Below are 21,402 nucleotides of genomic sequence, written 5' to 3'. Positions count from 1 at the left end.
TTATCATTAGATTCTTAAATCCATATATTTTTAATTGAATTCGAATCTCACCTCAGGAATGCGATGGCCATACAGGGGTGTCATAGCACATCCGAAGCAGGTCAGTGAAACTATTTACAAATCCACGAGTGTCAATGCTAAAAGTTGACACAATTCACACACCAGGACGTTCAATTTCAGAACGTCATCTGGACGCGGCGCTGCTGCTGATTGGCCAGTCGCTCCCAGTGTATCTATTGCCCCCACGTGGTGTCTGGCTGAAACTGGAGGCCTTTCCAAGTCATTGTGCAGACTGGTGCATGAGTGGTGGGGTAAAGGTGAGCGATTTTATTGCTAACCTAGATTCCACTCCCTGTTCTTGGAATTGGGAAGTTACGGGGGCGTGCATGATCGTTGTTGACATTTGCTCAGAGCCCTAGATCGGGCTGAGATGGTGCAAACGTTGCAGTGAAACTTGCAAAGCGAGCACTGCTCTCGGCAGAGTTTGGTGGCCGTGGGCAGTACACGTTGCAGAGTCGGTAAGTCTGTTAACTTCTGAAGTCGCGAGGAGCTCTAATGGGGTGCAGATGGGGGAAGAGTAATAGGGTCGTTATTTCCATGTGATGGAAAGTTGCAATTCCTTTTCCATCCGAATCTATACGTTAGTTTCAGCACATTCATTCAGTCAAAGCGGACTGTACCGTTTATAGTTTAGGCGATTATCAAGCCCTAGCCAACTTTGAAACAAATTCGCTTTTCTGTTCCTCCTCTCGAATCAGTTCTCAGTCGGAGCCAGAGCACGCAGATTGACTCTGCACAGCAAGGCAAAAAAAACGAATTATTTCTATAAAGCACACAGAATTCTGTTTCGTAGGTAAAGAAAACATGTTTCCAAAGTTGTACTTTTAATGGATTAGTCACATTCCCAAGTCTTTTGGCTTTTTTTTAATTAAAAAAACCCAATTCTAAACCAGAGTCTGAGATCCACTCATTAAGTGCAGGACGGGTCAAATTTCAAGCCCTGAACTCTTGTATTCCCCTTCCCTCCCCCATGCGCTTTTATTGCAAACTAGTGTTACTTATTTCATCATCGATTCGCTGAGTGAATCAGGATTGTTCAATAATGCAAAATTCGTCTGTACAGCTTGGAAGCAATTTTTTTTAAAAGCAGAACTTTAGCTGTGCGGTTTGGGAATGCTGGAAATGAAGAGCTGGGATAAGGATTTTTTTTAGGTGAGTTCGACTGAAAGATTTTTTTTGCTTTATCAGGGTGGGGGGAATTGCGGCTTCAGTGCCACTTCCTCGCTGAGGCGCTCAGGGTGAGCTGTGTTAGGGGCTGCTCGGTGATTTGAGTCTCGGTCTCTGCTGCTTTTTGTGCGGAGTTCTCTTTTTGTCTGTCTCTTTCCCCCACTGGGGTCAAGAAAAGGATCATCACCTCCGTTTTGCCTTTGTCCTTTTGAGCGTTTCCAATGTGTACATTTAAGGGGGGGGGAAGGGGGGTGGGGTGTGGAGAACAAATCTTCAATCACATACGAGAGATGGAGTTGGTGATTTGCCGCAGAGGACTTCAAAACTTTGTGACAAACCACCTCATCGAAGGATCTCTTGTCCCTTTTGTATAAGTAAATAATCATTGGAATAAAAGCACGTGTTGTAGATCTAAAACAAACACAGATTGCTGGAGAAACTCAGCAGGTCTGGAGGCAGAAACAGTAACTTTCAAGTTCTATACGACTCCTCTTAACGGTAACAAGTTTGATCTGAAGACTGGCACCGACTTCTGCACACAAGTAAAAGGAAAGTACTGCGCATTTGACATAAAACAGAGAATGCTGAGCAAAAAATCTCAGCAGTATGTGTAGAGAAATAATTTGTAAATGTTTCGAACCCAACTGGACTCCGTTTCGGATTCACACTGAAGCTGTAACTCAGTGTTTCTCTCTCTACAGACGCTGCCAGACTTGCTGATTTTTCTCCAGCAGTTTGTTGTTTCACCTCTCACACACAGACTGTTTTTGGACCGAGTGAAAAAACCGAATTAAAAGAGAAATTTCCGGGGCGATTAAACAAAACAAAGGGCTTTCGGCTGGGATTTGAGTTTTCAGGGTATGATGGGAACCGTTTGATCGTTTGGCGAGCAGACTCGATTGGCCGAATAGTCTACTTCTGCTCCCAAAGTCCTTTGGTTTGAGTGTGAGATTACAGGCGGTGTCCTGTGTGTAACGAGTGGGGAACAGACATTGGTTCTGGTCTAACCCTGTGAGTAACTTGATTTTAAAATCACTGAACTGTACTTTTACAGTAGAAAAGCCGTGGGGCTCAGCTGAATAGACTGCAACTATTTTCCCTGCAGCATTGGAGGCTGAAGGGTGAACTGAGAGGTTTATAAAATCAGGACGGGCCTGGGTAGGGTGAATAGACAAGGTCTTTTTCCCAGGGTAGCAGAGTCCAAAACAAGAGCGCAGAGGTTTAATGTGAGAGGGATAAGATTTAAAAGGGACCTGAGGGGCAACTTTTTCACGCAGAGGGTGGTACGTGTATGGAATGAGCTCCCAGAGGAGGTGGTGGAGGCTGGTACAATTATAGCATTTAAAAAGCATTTGGATAGGCACATGAATAGGATGGGTTCCGTGGGATATGGGCCACGTGCTGATAAATGGGACTAAATTAATTTACGATATCTGGTCAGCATGGATGAGTTGGACCAAAGATTCTGTTTCCAAGCTGTACATCTCTGCTATGTTAATTATCGAAGTTCAGTCAATTTCTGATATGATAAACATGTCCATTCCTGAGTTTTTTGAGCGAAAGTCTCTGCAGGTCAGCACCTGAAAACTGGAATACTGAACTGATACAGTGCTAAATAAAACCACAGAAAGTACATGACTTTGGCGACACATGTTCTAAATTTAAAATGAAACAAAAATCTGCAGGCGCTGAAATCCAAAACACAAACTGTAACTCTGTTTCTGTCTCCACAGATGCTGCCAGACCTGCTGAATTTTTCCAGCATTCTCTGTGCTTGTTTCACATTCAACATTCCCTGATCTTATACACTGCCTGTACCAAATCTGCCTGGTTCATAGGAGAGACAACTGGAAAACGGAGCTGTGTTTGATTAAACCGAGAAAAAACATTAAATAATCAAGATTTCTGTAAGCCCTATCATCCTTGGCACTGGGTAAGAGAATAATTTATTCAGTAACTAGACTGTTGAACAATTGCATATTAACTGGGAGTGGTGACTGGGGAGAATCAAGTGGTTAACATTTTTAATATATGGCCTGTCATCAGGCCGGGTGGCAGTGAGAAGTGTTGCTACCTACCTCCAGGTTCAAGTCCCACTCAAGGACTTGCTGGACAAGGATAGCAAGTTCATAATGCAGCCAAACAGGTTACCTACATACAACAGGGAACAACTCATCCCTTCAAGGCTGATCTACCATTCAACAAGATCATGGCTGATCTGATCTTAACCTCCACTCTGCATACCCCAGTATGTTTTCATCTTCTCGGTAATCAAGAATCTATGTGCTTCTACTCCTTAAAAAGTATTTAAATGCCCTGCATCCACTGACTTTTGAGTAAGAAAATTCCAAAGAGACTCAACTTTTCTCTCAGAAGGTTTTCTCAATCCTGTTTTAAATGGATGCATTTAAAGAGAAAATGGGTGACGTTCTTAACGAGTACTTTGCATCGGTATTCATCAAGGAGAGGGACATGACAGATGTTGAGGTTAGGGATAGATGTTTGCTTACTCTAGGTCAAGTTGACATAAGGAAGGAGGAAATGTTGGGTATCCTAAAAGACATTAAGGTGGACAAGTCCCCTGGTCCGGATGGGATCTATCCCAGCTTTTGAGGGAAGCGAGAGAGGAAATAGCCGGGGGCCTTAACAGATATCTTTGCAGCATCCTTAGATACAGGTGAGGTCCCGGAGGACTGGAGAACTTGCTAATGTTGTCCCCTTGTTTAAGAAGGGTAGCAAAGATAATCCAGATAATTATCGACCGGTGAATCTGACGTCAGTGTTAGGGAAGCTACTGGAGAAGATACTGAGGGATAGGATCTATTCCCATTTGGAAGAAAATGGGCTTATCAGTGATAGGCAACATGGTTTTGTGCAGGGAAGGTCATGTCTTACCAACTTAATAGAATTCTTTGAGGACGTGACAAAGTTGATTGATGAGGGAAACGCTGTAGATGTCATATACATGGACTTCAGTAAGGCGTTTGATAAGGTTCCCCATGGGAGGCTGATGGAGAAAGTGAAATCACATGGGGTCCAGGGTGTGCTAGCTAGATGGATAAAAAAACTGGCTAGGCAACAGGAGAGAGGGTAGTAGTAGAAGGGAGTTTCTCAAATTGGAGACCTGTGACTAGTGGTGTTCCACAGGGATCTGTGCAGGGACCACTGTTGTTTGTGATATACGTAAATGATTTGGAGGAAGGTGTAGGTGGTCTGATCAGCAAGTTTGCAGATGACACTAAGATTGGTGGAGTAGCAGATAGTGAAGGGGACTGTCAGAGACTACAGCAGAATATAGATAGACTGGAGAGTTGGCCAGATAAACGGCAGATGGAGTTCAATCCGGGCAAATGCGAGGTGATGCATTTTGGAAAATCTAATTCAAGGGCAAACTATACGGTAAATGAAAAGTCCTGGGGAAAATTGATGAACAGAGAGATCTGGGTGTTCAGGTCCATTGTTCCCTGAAGGTGGCAACACAGGTCAATAGGGTGGCCAAGAAGGCATACGGCATGCTTTCCTTCATTGGACGGGGTATTGAGTACAAGAGTTGGCAGGTCATGTTGCAGTTGTATAGGACTTTGGTTCGGCCACATTTGGAATACTGTGTACAGTTCTGGTCACCACATTACCAAAAGGATGTGGACGCTTTGGAGAGGGTGTAGAGGAGGTTCACCAGGATGTTGCCTGGTATGGAGGGTGCTAGCTATGAAGAGAGGTTGAGTAGATTAGGATTATTTTCATTAGAAAGATGGAGATTGAGGGGGGACCTGATTGAGGTCTACAAAATCATGAGGGGTACAGACAGGCTGGATAGCAAAAAGATTTTTCCCAGAGTGGGGCACTCAATTACTAGAGGTCATGAGTTCAAAGTGAGAGGAGGAAAGTTTAAGGGAGATATGCACGGAAAGTTCTTTACACAGAGGGTGGTGGGTGCCTGGAACGCGTTGCCAGTGGAGGTGGTAGACGCAGACACGTTAGCGTCTTTTAAGATGTATCTGGACAGGTACATGGATGGGTGGGGAGCAAATGGACACAGACCCTTAGAAAATCGATGACAGGTTAGACAGAGGATCTCGATAGGCGCAGGCTTGGAGGGCCGAAGGGCCTGTTCCTGTGCTGTAATTTTCTTTGTTCTTGGGTGCAGCTTACTAATAAACTCTGACCCTTAGTTCTGTATTCTGTCACAGAAGGAAACATCCTTTCCACATCCACCTGGTAATGTGCCCTCAGGATCCTGTATGTTTTAATTAAGTCACCTCTGACTTAATTCTAAACATAGTTAGACTTTAGAAATTAAACTTATAAACTTAATTCTAAACTGACTTAGTTCTAAACTCCAGAGGATACAAGTCCAGCCTGTTTAGTCTTTCCTCATAAGGCAATCTGCTCATTCCAGGTATTAGCCTAGTAAACCTTCTCAGAACCCTTTCCAATGCATTAATGTTCTTCTGTAAGTATGATGCCCAGTGCTATACAGACTTCTCCAGATGTGGTCTCTCCAGTGCCCTGTATAACTGAGGCATGACCACCCTACTCCTGCATTCAATTCCCGTCGTAATAAACCATATTATTCTGTTAGCTTTCCTGATTACTTGCTGTACCTGCACACTAATCTTCTGTGAGTCATGCATTAGGACACCCTAATCATATTTAGCCAATTATATACCATTTGCCAGATCTTTACCCACTCATTTAACCACTCCGTATCCCTTCATAACCTCCTCATTTTTTTGTCACCATCACTTATGTATGTCATCAGCAAATTTAGCTACCATACCTTTGGTCCCTTCATCCAGATCATTTCTATAGATTATCAAGAGTTGAGGCCCCAGCATCACTCCACTGGTTCACTTCTTGTGACAGCCTGCCAGCCTGAAAAAGACCCATTTATTCCTACTATATGCTTCCTGTTAGCCAGTCAATCTTCTTTCCATGCCAATATTTTACTCAAACGCCATAAACTTTTATTTTCCTCAATAACCTTTGATGTAGCACTTTATCAACTGCCTTCTGGAAATCTTGGTACAATGCATCTGTTGGCACTGCTTTATCAATAGCACAAGAATGTTGAAGCACTTCCCTATGTGATACATCACTCCAGATTACAACAGTCCCAGCTTCTGTAATCTGTCCTAGTAACTGAAGTTTCTTATCCCTGGAATCATTTTTGTTGATTGCTTCTGCATTCCCTCTAATGTGTTCACATCATTTCTATAATGTGGTACCCAGGACTGCACACAACATTCTAACTGAGGTCAAACTAATATTTTAAACAAGTTCAGCATCATCTCCTTGCTCTGGTATTCTGTGCCCTCAATAATTAGGCTGAAAATGCTCTCTCAACCTGTCGTGCCACCTTCAAAGCTCTGTGCTTATCTACACCCAAGTCCCCTTTTTAACCTCTGTGCTGTAAACCTTCATCCAATCTGAAAAGTGTCCATTGAACATTACTGTTTCCTATCACCCAGTCAATTGTCTATCCTAGCTGCTACTCCCTTTTATTCCATGATCTACAACTTTCCTCACCAGTCTGTTGTGTGGCACTGTATCATGCACCTTCTGGAAGTCTTATGCACACAACATGACCAACATTACCCTGTCAACTTATTCTGTTACTTCAAAAATCTCCAAGTTACTTAAATACGATTTCCCCTTTAGAAATCCATGCTGTCACTTCCTAATCAACCCAGTGTTTTCCATGAAACTACTGATTCTATCTTGAATAGTTGTTTGTAGAAGAAACATTGAATTTGGATTGACTGTTCTATAATTGCTGGGTTTATCCTTGCAAACCTTCTTAACAAGGCTGTAATGTTTTCAGTATTCCAGTCTTCTGGAATCTCCTTCAAGTCTAGGGAAGACTGAAAGTTTACGGCCAGTGCCACTGCAATTTCGTTTCTTGCTTTCTTCTAAATGTTTGGACTCCTCTGGCCCCACAGTCCTGTCAGTTTCAATGTTACATTGGAATCATTATGGCTGTGCTAACTACATTGTGTCTTTCATTTTCTGCTGGATTGTTGATTGTCCCCTTTTGAGCTATGAATTGTGCTGGAAAAGAATGCTTTCCTAGGTTTTAGCGCTTCTGACATTCGCACACACCATGCAACTTTAACTCCTGTCGAAACTAGAAGTCACTCCATTGGCACAGACCAGTAATTTAAATGGCAGCATAAATTGCACAGTTTCTAAATGAAATATCTGCAGTCTTCCAGACAATCTACTGAATTCCCGATGTACTCTTCCATGGTATTATCTTCAGTCTTTGTGGATTTGTCAAAATGTGACCCCACCTCAAAAGCAGTAAATAAGTCCCCTTTTTCATCATTTCTCTTTCATGAAAGTTAACAATCTTGCCAAATCTTCTTCCATCTTCAAATCCTTGGGTTGAAATTCTTAAAAAAAAAAGTTACTTCTTATCCTGCTTCTGCAAGAATAAAAGTCTTCTGCCATCTTTCCTCTTTGGTAAAGAAGGAACCCATGGTAACTTCATCCTTCCACTGGTCGTGATGCTCTTTCAGAAAACAGGGACAAGTAATCATGCCCCAAAAATTTTTGACTTGAATACTAGATGTTGACTATTTAACTAGAGACCAAATCCACATTTTTAGTGAACACTTTACTTTGGCTACATTCCATAAAACATTTATCTATTCATTACTAGCTTCCTGTATTTATGCAGCAAATTCGTACCCGATTTAACCTTTTAATTAATATATCGATCACCTGTTCCCTCATTCCATGCGGTGTAAGGCATTCCTCCAGATTAAAATAGATGATAACAGAAATCAGCAGGAGGTTTCTTTGTCCGTATTTGACCTGATGCTATGAAATTTATAGGGTCTGGGGTTAATGCTGAGGACTCCCAGGTACACCCTCCCATCTGTATCACACTGGCTGCCACTTCTGGTAGATCTTTTCTTTGAATCAGAAAATATCTAGAGATGGCGACAGCTGTGTTCTAGGGCATTGTTTGTAACGCGTGGTTCTGTGGTTATCACTATGTCAGGCAGCTAGTTGAACTTTGGAACAGCTTGTTCAATTTTAGGACAAACCTCCAGATTTCAGAAGAGGACTTTGCAGAGTCAACTGGGCTATGTGCTGTTGTTGTTTACGATACCTCAGTCATTGCTAGATGATCATAAAGTTTTATTCCAAATAACACTAAACTGGTCCTCATACTGGTCCCTGTGAGCACTTCCAGTAGAGTTACTTGGGGGTTGATATCTATCCTCATTGTCTCCTGCTTCCCCGGAACCAAATGCTAAAGATAATCATTATGCTGACTGAGATAGACAAAGGTGTTATCTTTTTGAAATGACTGGTTCTGAACGTCTTTTGAGAATGTGCATTTTGATTTATCATAATGATGTCTGAATTCCAAAACTTAAATTATGACCAGATATCATATAGTCCAAATTTCAATTATCCAAATTTAAAGGCTAATATGAACAAGGAACGAAAGTAGGCCATTTGTCTCTTCAAGCCACCTTCCCCACTTCGTAAGATTGTGGTTGATTTGATTTTAACCTCAACTCTGCAATTCTGCATATCCCCGATTAATCTTTCATTCTCTTTGGAATCAAGAATCTAGCTACCTCTAGCTGAAAAATATTTAAAGGAACTGCATTCACTGCCTGTTGAGGAAGGAGATTCCAAAGACACACGATCCTGGACCAATATTGTATGTCATGTCTCATCGCTTGTAGATGGTGGACAGGCTTTTTGCAGGGGCGTGGGGGGTGGAGAGAAGAGAAGAGAGAGACTCAGTGACTAGAGGATTCCTCATCTTGTAGCCACCATTCCTTCTGTGGCTGGTCCAGATCAGTTTCTGATCAAATGGTAACACCCAGGATGTTGATAGTGGAGATTCAGTAATGGTAAGAACATTGAATGTTGGGGGGCAATGGTTATATTCTCTCTTGTTGGAGACGATTGTTGCCTGGACACTTGTGGCATGATGTTAGCTTCTATGTGTCAACCCAAGCCTGGATACTGTCCAGGTCTAGCTACATCAGGCACGGACTGCTTCAGTAACTGAGAATTCGCGAATGATGCTGAACATCTTCACTTCTGACCTTACAGAGGGATGGTCTTTGATGAAATGACTGAAGATGGTTGGGCCAAGGAAACTGCCCTGAGGAATTCAGATACTGTATCACCTTCCTAGAGGGAAAGAGTCTTTTGTATGTTATAGTTGGGGGAATTTTATAAACTTGATATTTTGCTGTTTCAGTGTCTTAGAGGATGTTCATTACCTTTACCCCATTATACATTAATGTTAATGTGAGAAATTATGTGAAACTGAGGCAAAATTAGATTCAAATGAATGAGAAGGAATACAGGAAACCTTATTTTTCCAGGTGCTGTGTTCAATTCAGTAAGATGGTGTTCAGTAAGATGACTGACTGTCTTCTTTTACAATGCAGGTGGACAATGGCTTGCTCTGCCTGGTTGATTTTTGTCTTGTTCCTCCTCTCCTGTGATGACAGCCTGATGACGTGCTTCCCAGGATGTCACTGTGAAGTGGAAAGTTTTGGAATGTTTAGTAGCTTCAGTCTGACTAAAGTTGACTGCAGTGGTGTTGGGCCTCAGCTCACTGGTATCCCCATACCATTGGATACCTCTTACCTGGACTTATCTTCTAACCACCTGAAGACCATCTCCCCCTCGATGTTTACAGGACCCGGCTACACAACATTGGTGAGTCTCGATCTTAGCCACAACGAGATTATTGGCATGCCTTCCAACACCTTCTCTAAACTGAGATACCTTGAGACACTTAACCTAAGTCATAATTCCCTGGAGGTGCTCGAAGAGGGTATATTTTCAAACCTGCCTCTTGGAGAAATTGACCTCAGTAATAACAAACTGCATGACATCAATTTGGACATTTTCACATCCAGGGGACATGGAAAGCCCCTAAGCGTAGACCTTTCAGACAATCGAATAACCACTCTTGTCCGAAGTCTGGATAAAAGTGTTCCGAATATTTATAGCCTGGATTTGTCAGGAAATAAATTGGAGTCAGTGCCAACACGTTACCTTTCCAATGTTCCACTACGCTATCTTGATCTGGGTCACAACATCATCTCCAGTATCACTGAGAATGCTTTCATAGGATTGCAGGAACTGACCCACTTATCGCTACGCAATCTTCCTGGACTGAAGGAACTACCTCCCAGTAGTTTTAAGGGGCTACAGAATTTGCAGATCTTAGACTTGTCACACTGTGTGAACTTGAAATTCGTAAATGTAGCTGTGTTTGAAGGCTTGAACTCCCTGCAGGAGCTCTACCTAGAAAAGTCGGGAGTTGCAGCATTGTCGAGTAACATTTTGAACTATCTGCCTTCCATTAAAAGAATCTCTGTTGGAACCAGTTTACTGAGATGTGGGAAGACAGCAAAAGAAGGCTCATTCCATCGGCAGTTTGGCTTTGTTCGGAAGGAACAGACACTGCATTGCTTAGATATTAGTGGATCTTCAGACACTGAGTATATCTTAAAATTGAAATAAGCCAAATCTGAACAGCAGTGAATGACGGGCCTTTATTTTTGATAACTCTGTCCTTCTCTTTGAATGAGACAATAAGTGCCTTCATTTACTAACCTTCCTATTTCCAAAAATCTTTTTAAGAGCCCCTGCCTTTAAAAGTTTCACTTTCTTGTACAAACTTGCATGTGTGGAATTTTTGAATGTGTGGATGCGAGTTGGCTCCCTGTTTTTTTTAGTTTCAGCATTCGGTTGCGGGGGTGGGGGGGGTGCGGGTGAAGCATTCAGAGGAAAATACACAGCAGTCTTCAACAAACACAAAAGGCTGTATGAATGTGCCGAGCCTAATCTGACTTTCTAAACAACCATCTGTCTGATCAAGCAATGCCGTAGGTGTACCTTGCAGTTTGCACAATATCGTAACTGTGGGTGAGATTTGGAATTTCCAAGTTGTGATGGTGGAGTGGTGATCTCTTTCTTGCTTTCTAGTCTGTGCCATATTTTCATCCAACAGCATAACAGTATTCTCTTCTGGAATAGAGTTTTTAATATTTCAGCCTGTCACTTAAACAGATTAACTGTGCTACTTTTGACATAAACTGTTTGTGATGAGCTGCTGATTCCACATGCTCAGCTTTATTTTTCACCCAACCCCCCCCCCGCCAATTTTTCTTTGTTTTAAATAAATTCAGAATTTACATGTGTAATTACCTACCTCCACGTGGATATTATAAGATTCAGTATGTGGCTCAGTAATAAAACTGGGGCATCCGATCACTTTATATTGTACTAATATAAACTTGTTAGTTCAATGTCTTCCACTTTTGTATTGTCAAATCTGATTATTGATTTTTTTTCTCTCAATATCTGATCAAAAATTGTGACACTGTGTTCTGACTCTGGTATTTCATATCATTTGCCATTCATTGAGAAGACAGCATGGATTGTTAGTGTGAGCATTTTTTGGGCTATTTGGCTGTGAGCGAGAATTGCAGCTGAACTTGATCCCTTCTTCAACTAATTCACGATATCTCCTTTCTGGTGTGATGTGTTGTTTAGCTGTGGGAGACATCACAGTGGAGCTTGATCCCGTCCTCAGTCGGCATTCCAGTGGTCAGAGACAGGAAGCAGGAATCATGACCGCTTTCATCTCCTGTTAACATTGGCTTGTGTAGTGTCCAAAGACAGTGCAAATTCGAGCAGTTGACCTTAATTCAGCAAGCGGGCTGATGTATCTTATACTTTTAACAGCTGAGCCAATCGGGATAGTGTAGAAGTTTCTTTTTCTCCTCTCACCCCAGCACTCACCTGCTGATAGCTGGCTTCCCAGAACGTCTGTGCTGCGCACTTAGCCCATTAGTGATGCACAGCTGTAGGTCTTGGCTCTGATACAGGGTTACTCTTAACCAAGGCCAGCCATTTGGAAATGATGAACTGAGCAGGGTCTTTTTGATTTACCCAAGCCAAGCTGCAACAGTCTTGCCTCAAGAAAAACAAAGATAAACAGTGAGTTCATGGAAGCAGCACATTTTAACATCCCAGCTGGGGGCTGTCCAATTCCAACATTATCCCATGAGATATGAAATCAGATTTTTAAAAAGAGACCTGTGTCATTTAGAATTTTAGCAATACGCATTTTGACATGTGACTTATTTGCTTTATCCTTCTTGAATTGTTGACACTCAGTGATACAGTTAAAGTTTTAATTGTTCTGGTTGTAGTTTATTTCTGTGGAGAGTATGTAACACGAGGTGTAACACTAAAGTGAGCCACACTTGTTATTTGAAGTAGCGATTTGTGTTCGAGTTCCATCCCAGAGACTCGAACTAGATCTTAGCTGACATTTCAGTGTTGCTTCATTGGAGGCACCATCTTTCTGATGAAACCTCAGCAAGATCCTCACTCTGACAGAAAGTGTAAGAGAACCCATGTACTATTTGGAAGAGGGAGTGGTGCAGGAGAGGCATACTCGCTGTCACATATAGCTCACTTAAATGCTTTGACTAAGTTTTTTTGTTTTGCTTCAAAACAGATTTTTCGTCATGTTAGATCCATTTGAAATTATGGGTTTCTGCTCTATGACTGAGACTGTAATCCAGACTAGACTTGATGAAAAGCTTATTTTCACACACATGGTTCTGCAACACAGATCTGCTTCTTAAGGCATTGATATATCGCCATTCCTGGTGGAACGAAGTGTATGGAGTCAAGAGTATAAGTAATTACACTTCATGTCCAGCTGATGTATCTGACCCTGCTTTGAGTTAATATTGAATGCTTAAACACATGAAAACAAAACTTCAAAACACTACAATTTTTTACACCCTCCCCACCCCGCCCCACCACCACTTTTCAGTGTTTTTGCTTCACAGTGCTTTATAAAATTATTGAAAAACAATTTGGTAATTCCACATCATACCACACAATTGAACTTTTGGATGTAGGGATGCTGATTACACGCTGCACACTTTGACAATAAAAAAGGTTCGGTCTTATTCATTAAATTATAGGAGCCATCTGTCTGCTGAACATAGTGTCTCTGTCTAGCTTGCTGCTGATCTCCTAGGAAGTTTCATTTGAAGCATGGCTTATAGAAGAGAACGCTTTTTGTGCACAAAGGCACACTATCAAGGATGGCAGATGAATGGTAGGTACTTGGCTGCCTGCCAGACGAGGTCTGGGTACAAGGAATCCATACTTTCAGGAATGAAGTTTAAATAAGAGGAGGGGAAAATGACACTTGCCTTTTGAGAGTGCTGGTAGAGTTACACATTTTTTAAAAGCTGGCTCTTTTTATAATTGTTAATGACATGCTTTCATGGATGTATGTAATGATTTATGAACACTAATGTTGCCTTTGCATTCCTGTGGTACACAGATGGACAATGTGACAATCAAATCAATGCTGGGACGACAATAAAAGCTTCATGCACTTGCAAACGGCCACATGACACTACTATCTGGGAATTGCTGGGATCTGTGTTTCTCAGCATAAATTTCACAATGTTGTCTCGTGGCCATTTTTATGGCTTGTCTTGGTTGTAATTCGAATTCTGCTATTAAACATTGATGAAATAAATGAACAGCAACTCTATCAAATATTTGTTTGCAATCTCTGCTCTACTTCTCTCTGTATGTGGAGAGGCTAGAACATTATGACTGTGTTTGTATTTAAAAGGTGGGGGGGGGGGTAAACTAGTGTCAACGAAGTGTTAAAATGGTAATTCCCAACAGTTGTTAAATTGGCGTTCACTGTGAATTCCTAGGTTTGTAGACTGATGAGCAGGCTGGGATCTCAATGGTCCTTTCTTGGCCATACCATCTTTATATCAACCTATTAAAGTGATTGGCCCTATGTGGCAAGTGTGTTTGATGGGGTTCCTCAACCCATGTGTTGCTAAATCTTGTGATAATAACTGCACTGCATTTTTAAGGGCCAGTGTGCTTCCTGAAGAGTAATTAAAAGACATCGTGTCTGCATCTACTACCTCCTGCTACCAATGTGTTCCAGGCACCCACCACCCTCTGCATAAAGAACTTACCATGCATATTTCCCTTAAACTTTCCTCCTCTCACTTTGAACTCATGACCCCTAGTAATTGAGTCCCCCACTCTGGGAAAAAGCTTCTTGCTATCCACGCTGTCTATACCCCTCATGATTTTGTAGACCTCAATCAGGTCCCCCCTCAATCTCCGTCTTTCTAATGAAAATAATCCTAATCTAGTCAACCTCTCTTCGTAGCTAGCGCCCTCCATACCAGGCAACATCCTGGTGAATCTCCTCTGCACTCTCAAATGATTGACTTTTGCTGCATTAAAGATATTTAGCACACTAAAAATCCCCCACCCCAAAGCAATGGCTTCAGTTGGTACTCAAACTTGTATTCCAACCTCTTCTGATGGGGTCTACACACAAGTGTCCCTTGTTTATGCCTATATTATTGGGCTTTTGCGTTGTAGAGTGCATCACAGCCAGGCCTCATCCTGTTCTTGCTCAATATCCTTCTACAGTTTCCTCCAGATGTGACAGTGTTGTGATTAAAGTGTGGGCATCTTGTTGGATTTCCCCTTTCCCTAGGCTAATGAAGCAAAGCATGGTAGTAGGAGTAGGTAGTAGGACTTACAAATCCAGCGCAAACATAACAAGCTGAATAGCCCCTTTCTGTGCTCTGATTAATTTCAGTTTTGTGTTAGAGTGTGGTCATTGCTGCAATCAATTTTGCCTCGATCAGTTACTCTTCTCTGGTTGACTCACTGGAGAGTGTCTCAAGACTTGATCTGCTGGTTTGTATTATTCAGTATTACACTACAGAGTATTGCCTTTATCCACTAAACCTTTGGATGGCTGCAGTGAGATGAATATTGTATATAGATGAGGGTAGCTGTTTTAAATGAAAGGATATTTCTACATCTATCATCAGTTAAAATTTAAAACTAATTGGCAGTGCTTCATGACCTTTTGAATTCAAGTTCTGTTCATGCTTACAGGAGCCATTCTCTAACTTAGCTGACAGATACAGAAAGTTCTCTGTCCTGTTGACCTATAGAAATTACCCAGAGCTGCAGTTATCATACTCCTCTCCATATATACTGATCACATTAAGTGGCAACCAGTGGTTTTTCATTTTTTAAGTCATAAAGTTACAGTTTTCAAGCTCAGCTGTCCAGTGCACTGCTGGGGGAATGCTATATGTTTGGAGGTTCCATGTGTCAAATGTGATGTTAAAACTTAGGCCTATTTTGCCTCCACATGTGGACATACTGGCGAAGGCCCAAGAAAGAATGCCCAAACTTTTCTTCACCAATAGGTGTTCCCTCAATCAACATCATTTTAAACAGACAATAAGCTGGTCATTGTCATGCTGACTGTGGGATCTTGCTGTGGGAAAATTGTCACATTTGCTACATTATTACCACCTCTTGTGATGGGAAAGTTTATAATGGGATACTGAGTTCAGCTGTGCATTCAGTAGCTTTGAGTTTCCTTGAAGTGAGGTGCCTTCTGCAGAAGGGGCAATTTGATGTGGTTTCTGTGATTGGAGACCCTAACCACTGTTGTACTTTGGGTTGTTTCCATGGCTAATGCATTGATGTTTTATACATGGTCTGTTTCTCTGTATTCATTAAGAACTTGCCAGCTAATATCATCAAGAAGGCGACTGTCTGAAAGTGACCTCCCAGTCTGAAAAGTATGAAATAATTTCCTGCATTACAACAGTTGTCAAAAATACATCATTGGATACAAGTCCTTTGGGGTGTGGTTGTCAGGAGTACTATATAAATACAAGTTTTCTGTACATCTGTTTCATTCTGCAGAAAGCTTCTATCTACAGTGTTCTTTCACATTTGTGCCAGTCCTGCTGTATGACAAATACTTTTGTATCCTTCCTACCCTGCACATCCAAGTTGCGATCTTCCTCTCCACTCCCTCTGCCAAACAGACAAAACTCAAGTGTTGATGAGTGATAATGGGAACTGCAGATGCTGGAGAATCCAAGATAATAAAATGTGAGGCTGGATGAACACAGCAGGCCAAGCAGCATCTCAGGAGCACAAAAGCTGACGTTTCGGGCCTAGACCCTTCATCGAAGAGGGAGATGGGGTGAGGGTTCTGGAATAAATAGGGAGCGACGGGGAGGTGGACCGAAGATGGAGAGAAAAGAAGATAGTGGAGAGGAGAGTATAGGTGGGGAGGTAGGGAGGGGATAGGTCAGTCCATGGAAGACGGACAGGTCAAGGAGGCGGGATGAGGTTAGTAGGTAGGAGATGGAGTTGCCGCTTGGGGTGGGAGGAAGGGATGGGTGAGAGGAAGAACAGGTTAGGGAAGCAGAGACAGGCTGGGCTGGTTTTGGGATGCAGTGGGGGGAGGGGACGAACTGGGCTGGTTTTGGGATGCGGTGGGGGAAGGGGAGATTTTGAAGCTGGTGAAGTCCACATTGATACCATTGGGCTGCAGGGTTCCCAAACGGAATATGAGTTGCTGTTCCTGCAACCTTCGGGTGGCATCATTGTGGCACTGCAGGAGGCCCATGATGGACATGTCATCTAAAGAATGGGAGGGGGAGTTGAAATGGTTTGCGACTGGGAGGTGACTTCACCAGCTTCAAAATCTCCCCTTCCCCCACCGCATCCCAAAACCAGCCCAGTTCGTCCCCTCCCCCAACTGCACCACACAACCAGCCCAGCTCTTCCCCTCCACCCACTGCATCCCAAAACCAGTCCAACCTATCTCTGCCTCCCTAACCCGTTCTTCCTCTCACCCATCCCTTCCTACCACCCCAAGCGGCACCTCCATCTCCTACCTACTAACCTCATCCCGCCTCCTTGACCTGTCCCCTCCCTACCTCCCCACCTATACTCTCCTCTCCACCTATCTTCTTTTCTCTCCGTCTTCGGTCTGCCTCCCCCTCTCTCCCTATTTATTCCAGAACCCTCATCCCATCCCCCTCTTTGATGAAGGGTCTAGGCCCGAAACGTCAGCTTTTGTGCTCCTAGGATGCTGCTGGGCCTGCTGTGTTCATCCAGCCTCACATTTTATTATCAAGTGTTGATGAAGACGCTTTGGATTGAAGTGATGGGGAACAAACTGAATAGGTCTACTTTGAGCTCTTAAAGAAAGACAAGTTGTACTCCTGAAATAGTCTCTGAAGGTCCTGCCTTGCACAGGGGCCACGGTATGCGTTCAGCCCTATGTCTGGCAGAGAGGAGGAGCTGTGGAGGGACTCCAGCACTTTCATAGGCAGGTTCTGTGAGTGTGAGCTCTGCGTCGTGTCTGGGCTTACACAGTGGAGCTCTATGAAGTGAACTGCATTTTTTTCCAAAAAAAAGGAATGCTACAGCTGAGCAGCATATTGTGCAAGAAATGTTATAACTTCAGCATAGCTGATCATGTTCACTTGGTTAACTGGGATTTGGCTCTTCCAAAAGATTGAAACCATGTTAAATCTTATTTGCTAGGGAGAGTAATTTGGCACAACACAACACGCCATATGGTTCATATATAAGCCACCGAGTCCTGTTATTTGTTCCCCATAATTATGCATGAGAAATTAATATTGCAGTTACGATGGTGATTCTGTTTGGAACTTGTCAGTGAGACATTAAGGTCAAGTTCCTTAGATGGACATTAAAGATCCCCTGGCATTATATTGAAGATTATCAGGGAGTCTGCCCCAGTTCCTGTTGAATATTTATCTCTATCAGCATCATTAAAACAATAGCTGGTTAATATCTAACTGCTTTGTGTCGGAGCTGGCCGTGTACATATTGTCTGCCATGTTTTTCTCCAGTACAACGGTGAATGCACTTCAAAGTATGCAACTGGGTAGAAAGATTTATGAAATAGTTCACAATGGATTTATTGTTGTATGAATGCTATAAAATACAATTTCAACATTTACCCATCTCACCATCACTTTATCCCACCCTCTTTTGAAGATGCTTTATCCTGCTGGAGTACAAATCCCCAAAAGGCCAATTGCCTAACATAACCACACTCAATTCGTCATCCACCCAGGCCTTGCTTATGGGAATCAAGAGACTTTCAGACCTGGATAGGAACAGTTTGGGAGTCTGAGCAATTCCTCATACTTCCCAGCATAAACCACTGGATGGAGTCCAAGGAGTTAATAATTTTCACTGGCGTCAGCAGGTGGTAGAGGAAAAGTCAGCATTGTCCTGCCAGACCATTAGAGAGACAGTCGACAGTGGATGGTTTACCCTGGGAGTCAGTCACCACACGTCAGGCAAGGGAAGAGGTTGAGAAAGACAGCCTTTCATGGTAACCTCAGCTGGTGTGGAAGTTGAACCTGCACTGTTGGCGTCACTCTGCGTCACAAATCAGCTGTCCAGCCAACTGTACAGCCGGCAGTAAGGACTTGAAAATTTTTTTTTAGAAATGTGTCCTTCACAGAGTTTCACTACAGGTGAGATGCACTGCCCGAACTTGAGTTCCAATCACTTTACTAACAACAGTGATGCAGTTAACTCCCCTTTTCTGGGTGTTTTAAAATGTAAGTGGGACACCAATTATTATTTTAGGTTGAAGTTGATTGGGACACTGCCAAGCATGTTGACACATGGGCAACATAACTGCACACAGCAAGGTTCCACAAATGGCAACGTGAACTGGCCAGATAAGCTACTTTGGTGATAACATTCAATAAATTGTTGGGCAAGACCTTGCTGTTACTCAAATAATGCCACAGATCTTTCACATTTTATCTGAGAGGGGAGGTGGGCCCTCAGTTTAATGTTCCATTCAAAGGATAACAGCTCTGACTGTGCAGTATTTCTTCATAACTGAACTAGAGTTTCAGTCTAAACAAGATCTCCAAAGAAAAAGAGAACTTGCTTTGAAGGTCTCCAGTTATGTTAAAACATTTATAGTCAATTCAGAAACATGTTCACGTATAAAGTAAGTAAAGTAGCTTTATTCTGCTTACAACATGCTCCCACAAACAACCAAGTGATTATCACAGGAAAATCTGTTTTAGTAATGGCCAGGTCACCAAGGAGAATTTCACAGTATTTTCTTCAAAATGGTGACATGACATTTTTTACATTCGCCTCAGTTTAGCATCTCATTCAAGTGTTGCATGGGTGTGTCCAGGTGTTCAGAGTTTTTAAAACACTTCCTTCACAGGTTGTGGATGTCTCTGGCTAGTCCATCCCTAATTGTAGGTGAGATGTTTTTGCTGAATGCCTTCTTGAACTACTGCAGACAATGTGGCACACTGAAATCTACCAGATTTTTACTGAGAGGCAAGAATGCTACCAAGTGAGCCAAAGCTGAATAAAAATTAAAGTACTTTGTAATGTCCTAAGACTGGGAGTTATTGTGCCTTTTTTTAATGAAGTTGAAATATTCAATGTAATGATAATGCCGAGTTGTATTTGTTTACACATGCCTAGTGTGTGACCCTGATATCTTGATACGATTTTCTTTTTCGGTTATTCTCTGGTATGATGTGATTCTTGCTAGCAAGGCCAATATGCTGCCTAACCCCAATTACTCATCAACTGTCTGGCTGGCTAGGCCATTTCAGAGGACATTTAAGGGACAACCGTGACACTGCATTTCCGGAGTTACAGGTAAGGGTGGCAGATTTCTTTGTTAAAAAGGTATTAATAAACCAGATTGATTCTGACAATCAATGATAGTTTCATGATCATCATCAGTGAGCTTATTTTTCAGTTCAATATCTAAATGAATATAAGTTCCAGCAGCCATTGTGTTGAGATTTGAACTTGCCCCAGAACATTAGCCCAGACCTCTGATTTCTTGTCTATAACATAGAACAGTACAGCACAGTATAGCACAATGTTGTGCTGACCTATTGTCCTACTAAGATCAATCTCTCCTGCACACCCTACATTTTACTGTCCTGCATGTCCTTATCCAGAGACTTTTAGGCAACTCTTGAAGTATCTGACTCCACTAACACTGCTGGCAGCATATTCCACTCTGTGAAGAACCTCCCTCTGACATCTCCCCTATACCTTCCTCTGATCACCTTAAAATTATGCCCCTCATAACAGCCATTTCTGCCCTGGGAAAAAGTCTCTGACTATCCACTCTATGTATGCCCCTCATCATCTTGTACACCTCCATCAAGTCCCCTCTCATCCTTCTTTGCTCCAAAGAAAAAGGCCCTAGCTCCCTCAACCTTTCCTCATTAGACCTGCCCTCCAGTCCAGGCAGCATCCTGGTAAATCTCCTCAGCACCCTCTCTAAAGCTTCCACATCTTTCTTATAATGAGGTGACCAGAACTAAACACAATATTCCAAGTGTGGTCTAATCAGAGTTTTACAGAGCTGCATATAGATCTTCAACTCAATTCCACTGCCAATGAAAGCCAACACACCATACGCCTTCTTTACAACCCTATCAACTTAGGTAGCAACTTTGAGGGATCTGTGGGCGTGGGCCCCAAGATCCCTCTGTTCTTCCACACTGCCAAGGATCTTGCCATTAACCTTGTATTCTGCACTCAAATTCAACCTTCCAAAATGAATCACTTCACACTTTTCTGGGTTGAATTCCGTCTGCCACTTCTTTGCCCAGCTCTGCATCCTGTCAATATCCTGTTGCAACCTACAACAGCCTTCCACGCCATCCACAACTCCACCAACCTTTGTGCCGTCAGCAAACTTACTAACCTACCCTTCCACTTCCTCATCCAAGTCATTTATAAAGATCATAAAGAGCAGAGGTCCCAGAACAGATCCCTGTGGAACATCACTGGTCATCGAGCTCCAAGCTGAATACTTTCCATCTGCTACCACCCTCTGTCTTCTATTGGACAGCTAGTTTTGTATCCATACAGCCAAATTTCCCTGAATCCCATGCCTCCTTGCTTTCTGAATGAGCTTACCATGTGGAACCTTATCGAAAGCCTTGCTGAAATCCATATACACCACACCCACTGCTCTTCCTTCATCAATGTGATTTGTCACATCCTCAAAGAATTCAATGAGGCTTGTGAGGCATGACCCGCCCCTCACAAAGCCATGGTGGCTATTTCTAATCAAACTGTGCTTTCCAAATAATCATAAATACTATCTCTCAGAATCCTCTCCAATAATTTGCCCACCACAGAGGTGAGACCAGTCTGTAATTTCCAGGATTATCCCTCTTCCCTTTCCTGAACAAGGGAATGACATGTGCTATCCTCCAATCT

The 21,402-nt window shown here is 42.6% G+C and overlaps 1 protein-coding gene across 5 annotated transcripts; it reads left to right on the top strand.

The window, feature by feature from the left end:
* The first annotated feature begins 228 nt into the window (after positions 1-228).
* On the top strand, positions 229-13,818 carry tsku (tsukushi small leucine rich proteoglycan homolog (Xenopus laevis)). Of its 5 annotated transcripts, none has more exons than XM_048533403.2 (4): positions 269-518; positions 1,929-2,238; positions 2,961-3,160; positions 9,657-13,818. In XM_048533403.2, exon 4 carries the CDS (start codon positions 9,664-9,666, stop codon positions 10,741-10,743), a length of 1,080 nt encoding a protein of 359 aa, XP_048389360.1. In that variant the 5' UTR covers positions 269-518; positions 1,929-2,238; positions 2,961-3,160; positions 9,657-9,663; the 3' UTR covers positions 10,744-13,818. The 5 variants fall into 5 exon arrangements, with proteins under 5 accessions (XP_048389362.1, XP_048389360.1, XP_048389359.1 ...); XM_048533404.2 differs by lacking the exon at positions 269-518 and adding an exon at positions 1,076-1,212; XM_048533405.2 differs by lacking the exon at positions 1,929-2,238 and having other exon boundaries at positions 229-317.
* Positions 13,819-21,402: the final 7,584 nt, after the last annotated feature.

This window comes from Stegostoma tigrinum, chromosome 6, assembly GCF_030684315.1.
Source record: "Stegostoma tigrinum isolate sSteTig4 chromosome 6, sSteTig4.hap1, whole genome shotgun sequence".
In the NCBI taxonomy this organism is placed as follows: domain Eukaryota; kingdom Metazoa; phylum Chordata; class Chondrichthyes; order Orectolobiformes; family Stegostomatidae; genus Stegostoma; species Stegostoma tigrinum.
The sequence above is the reverse complement of the archived record's forward strand: the minus strand, read 5'-3'. Positions and strand labels throughout refer to the sequence as shown.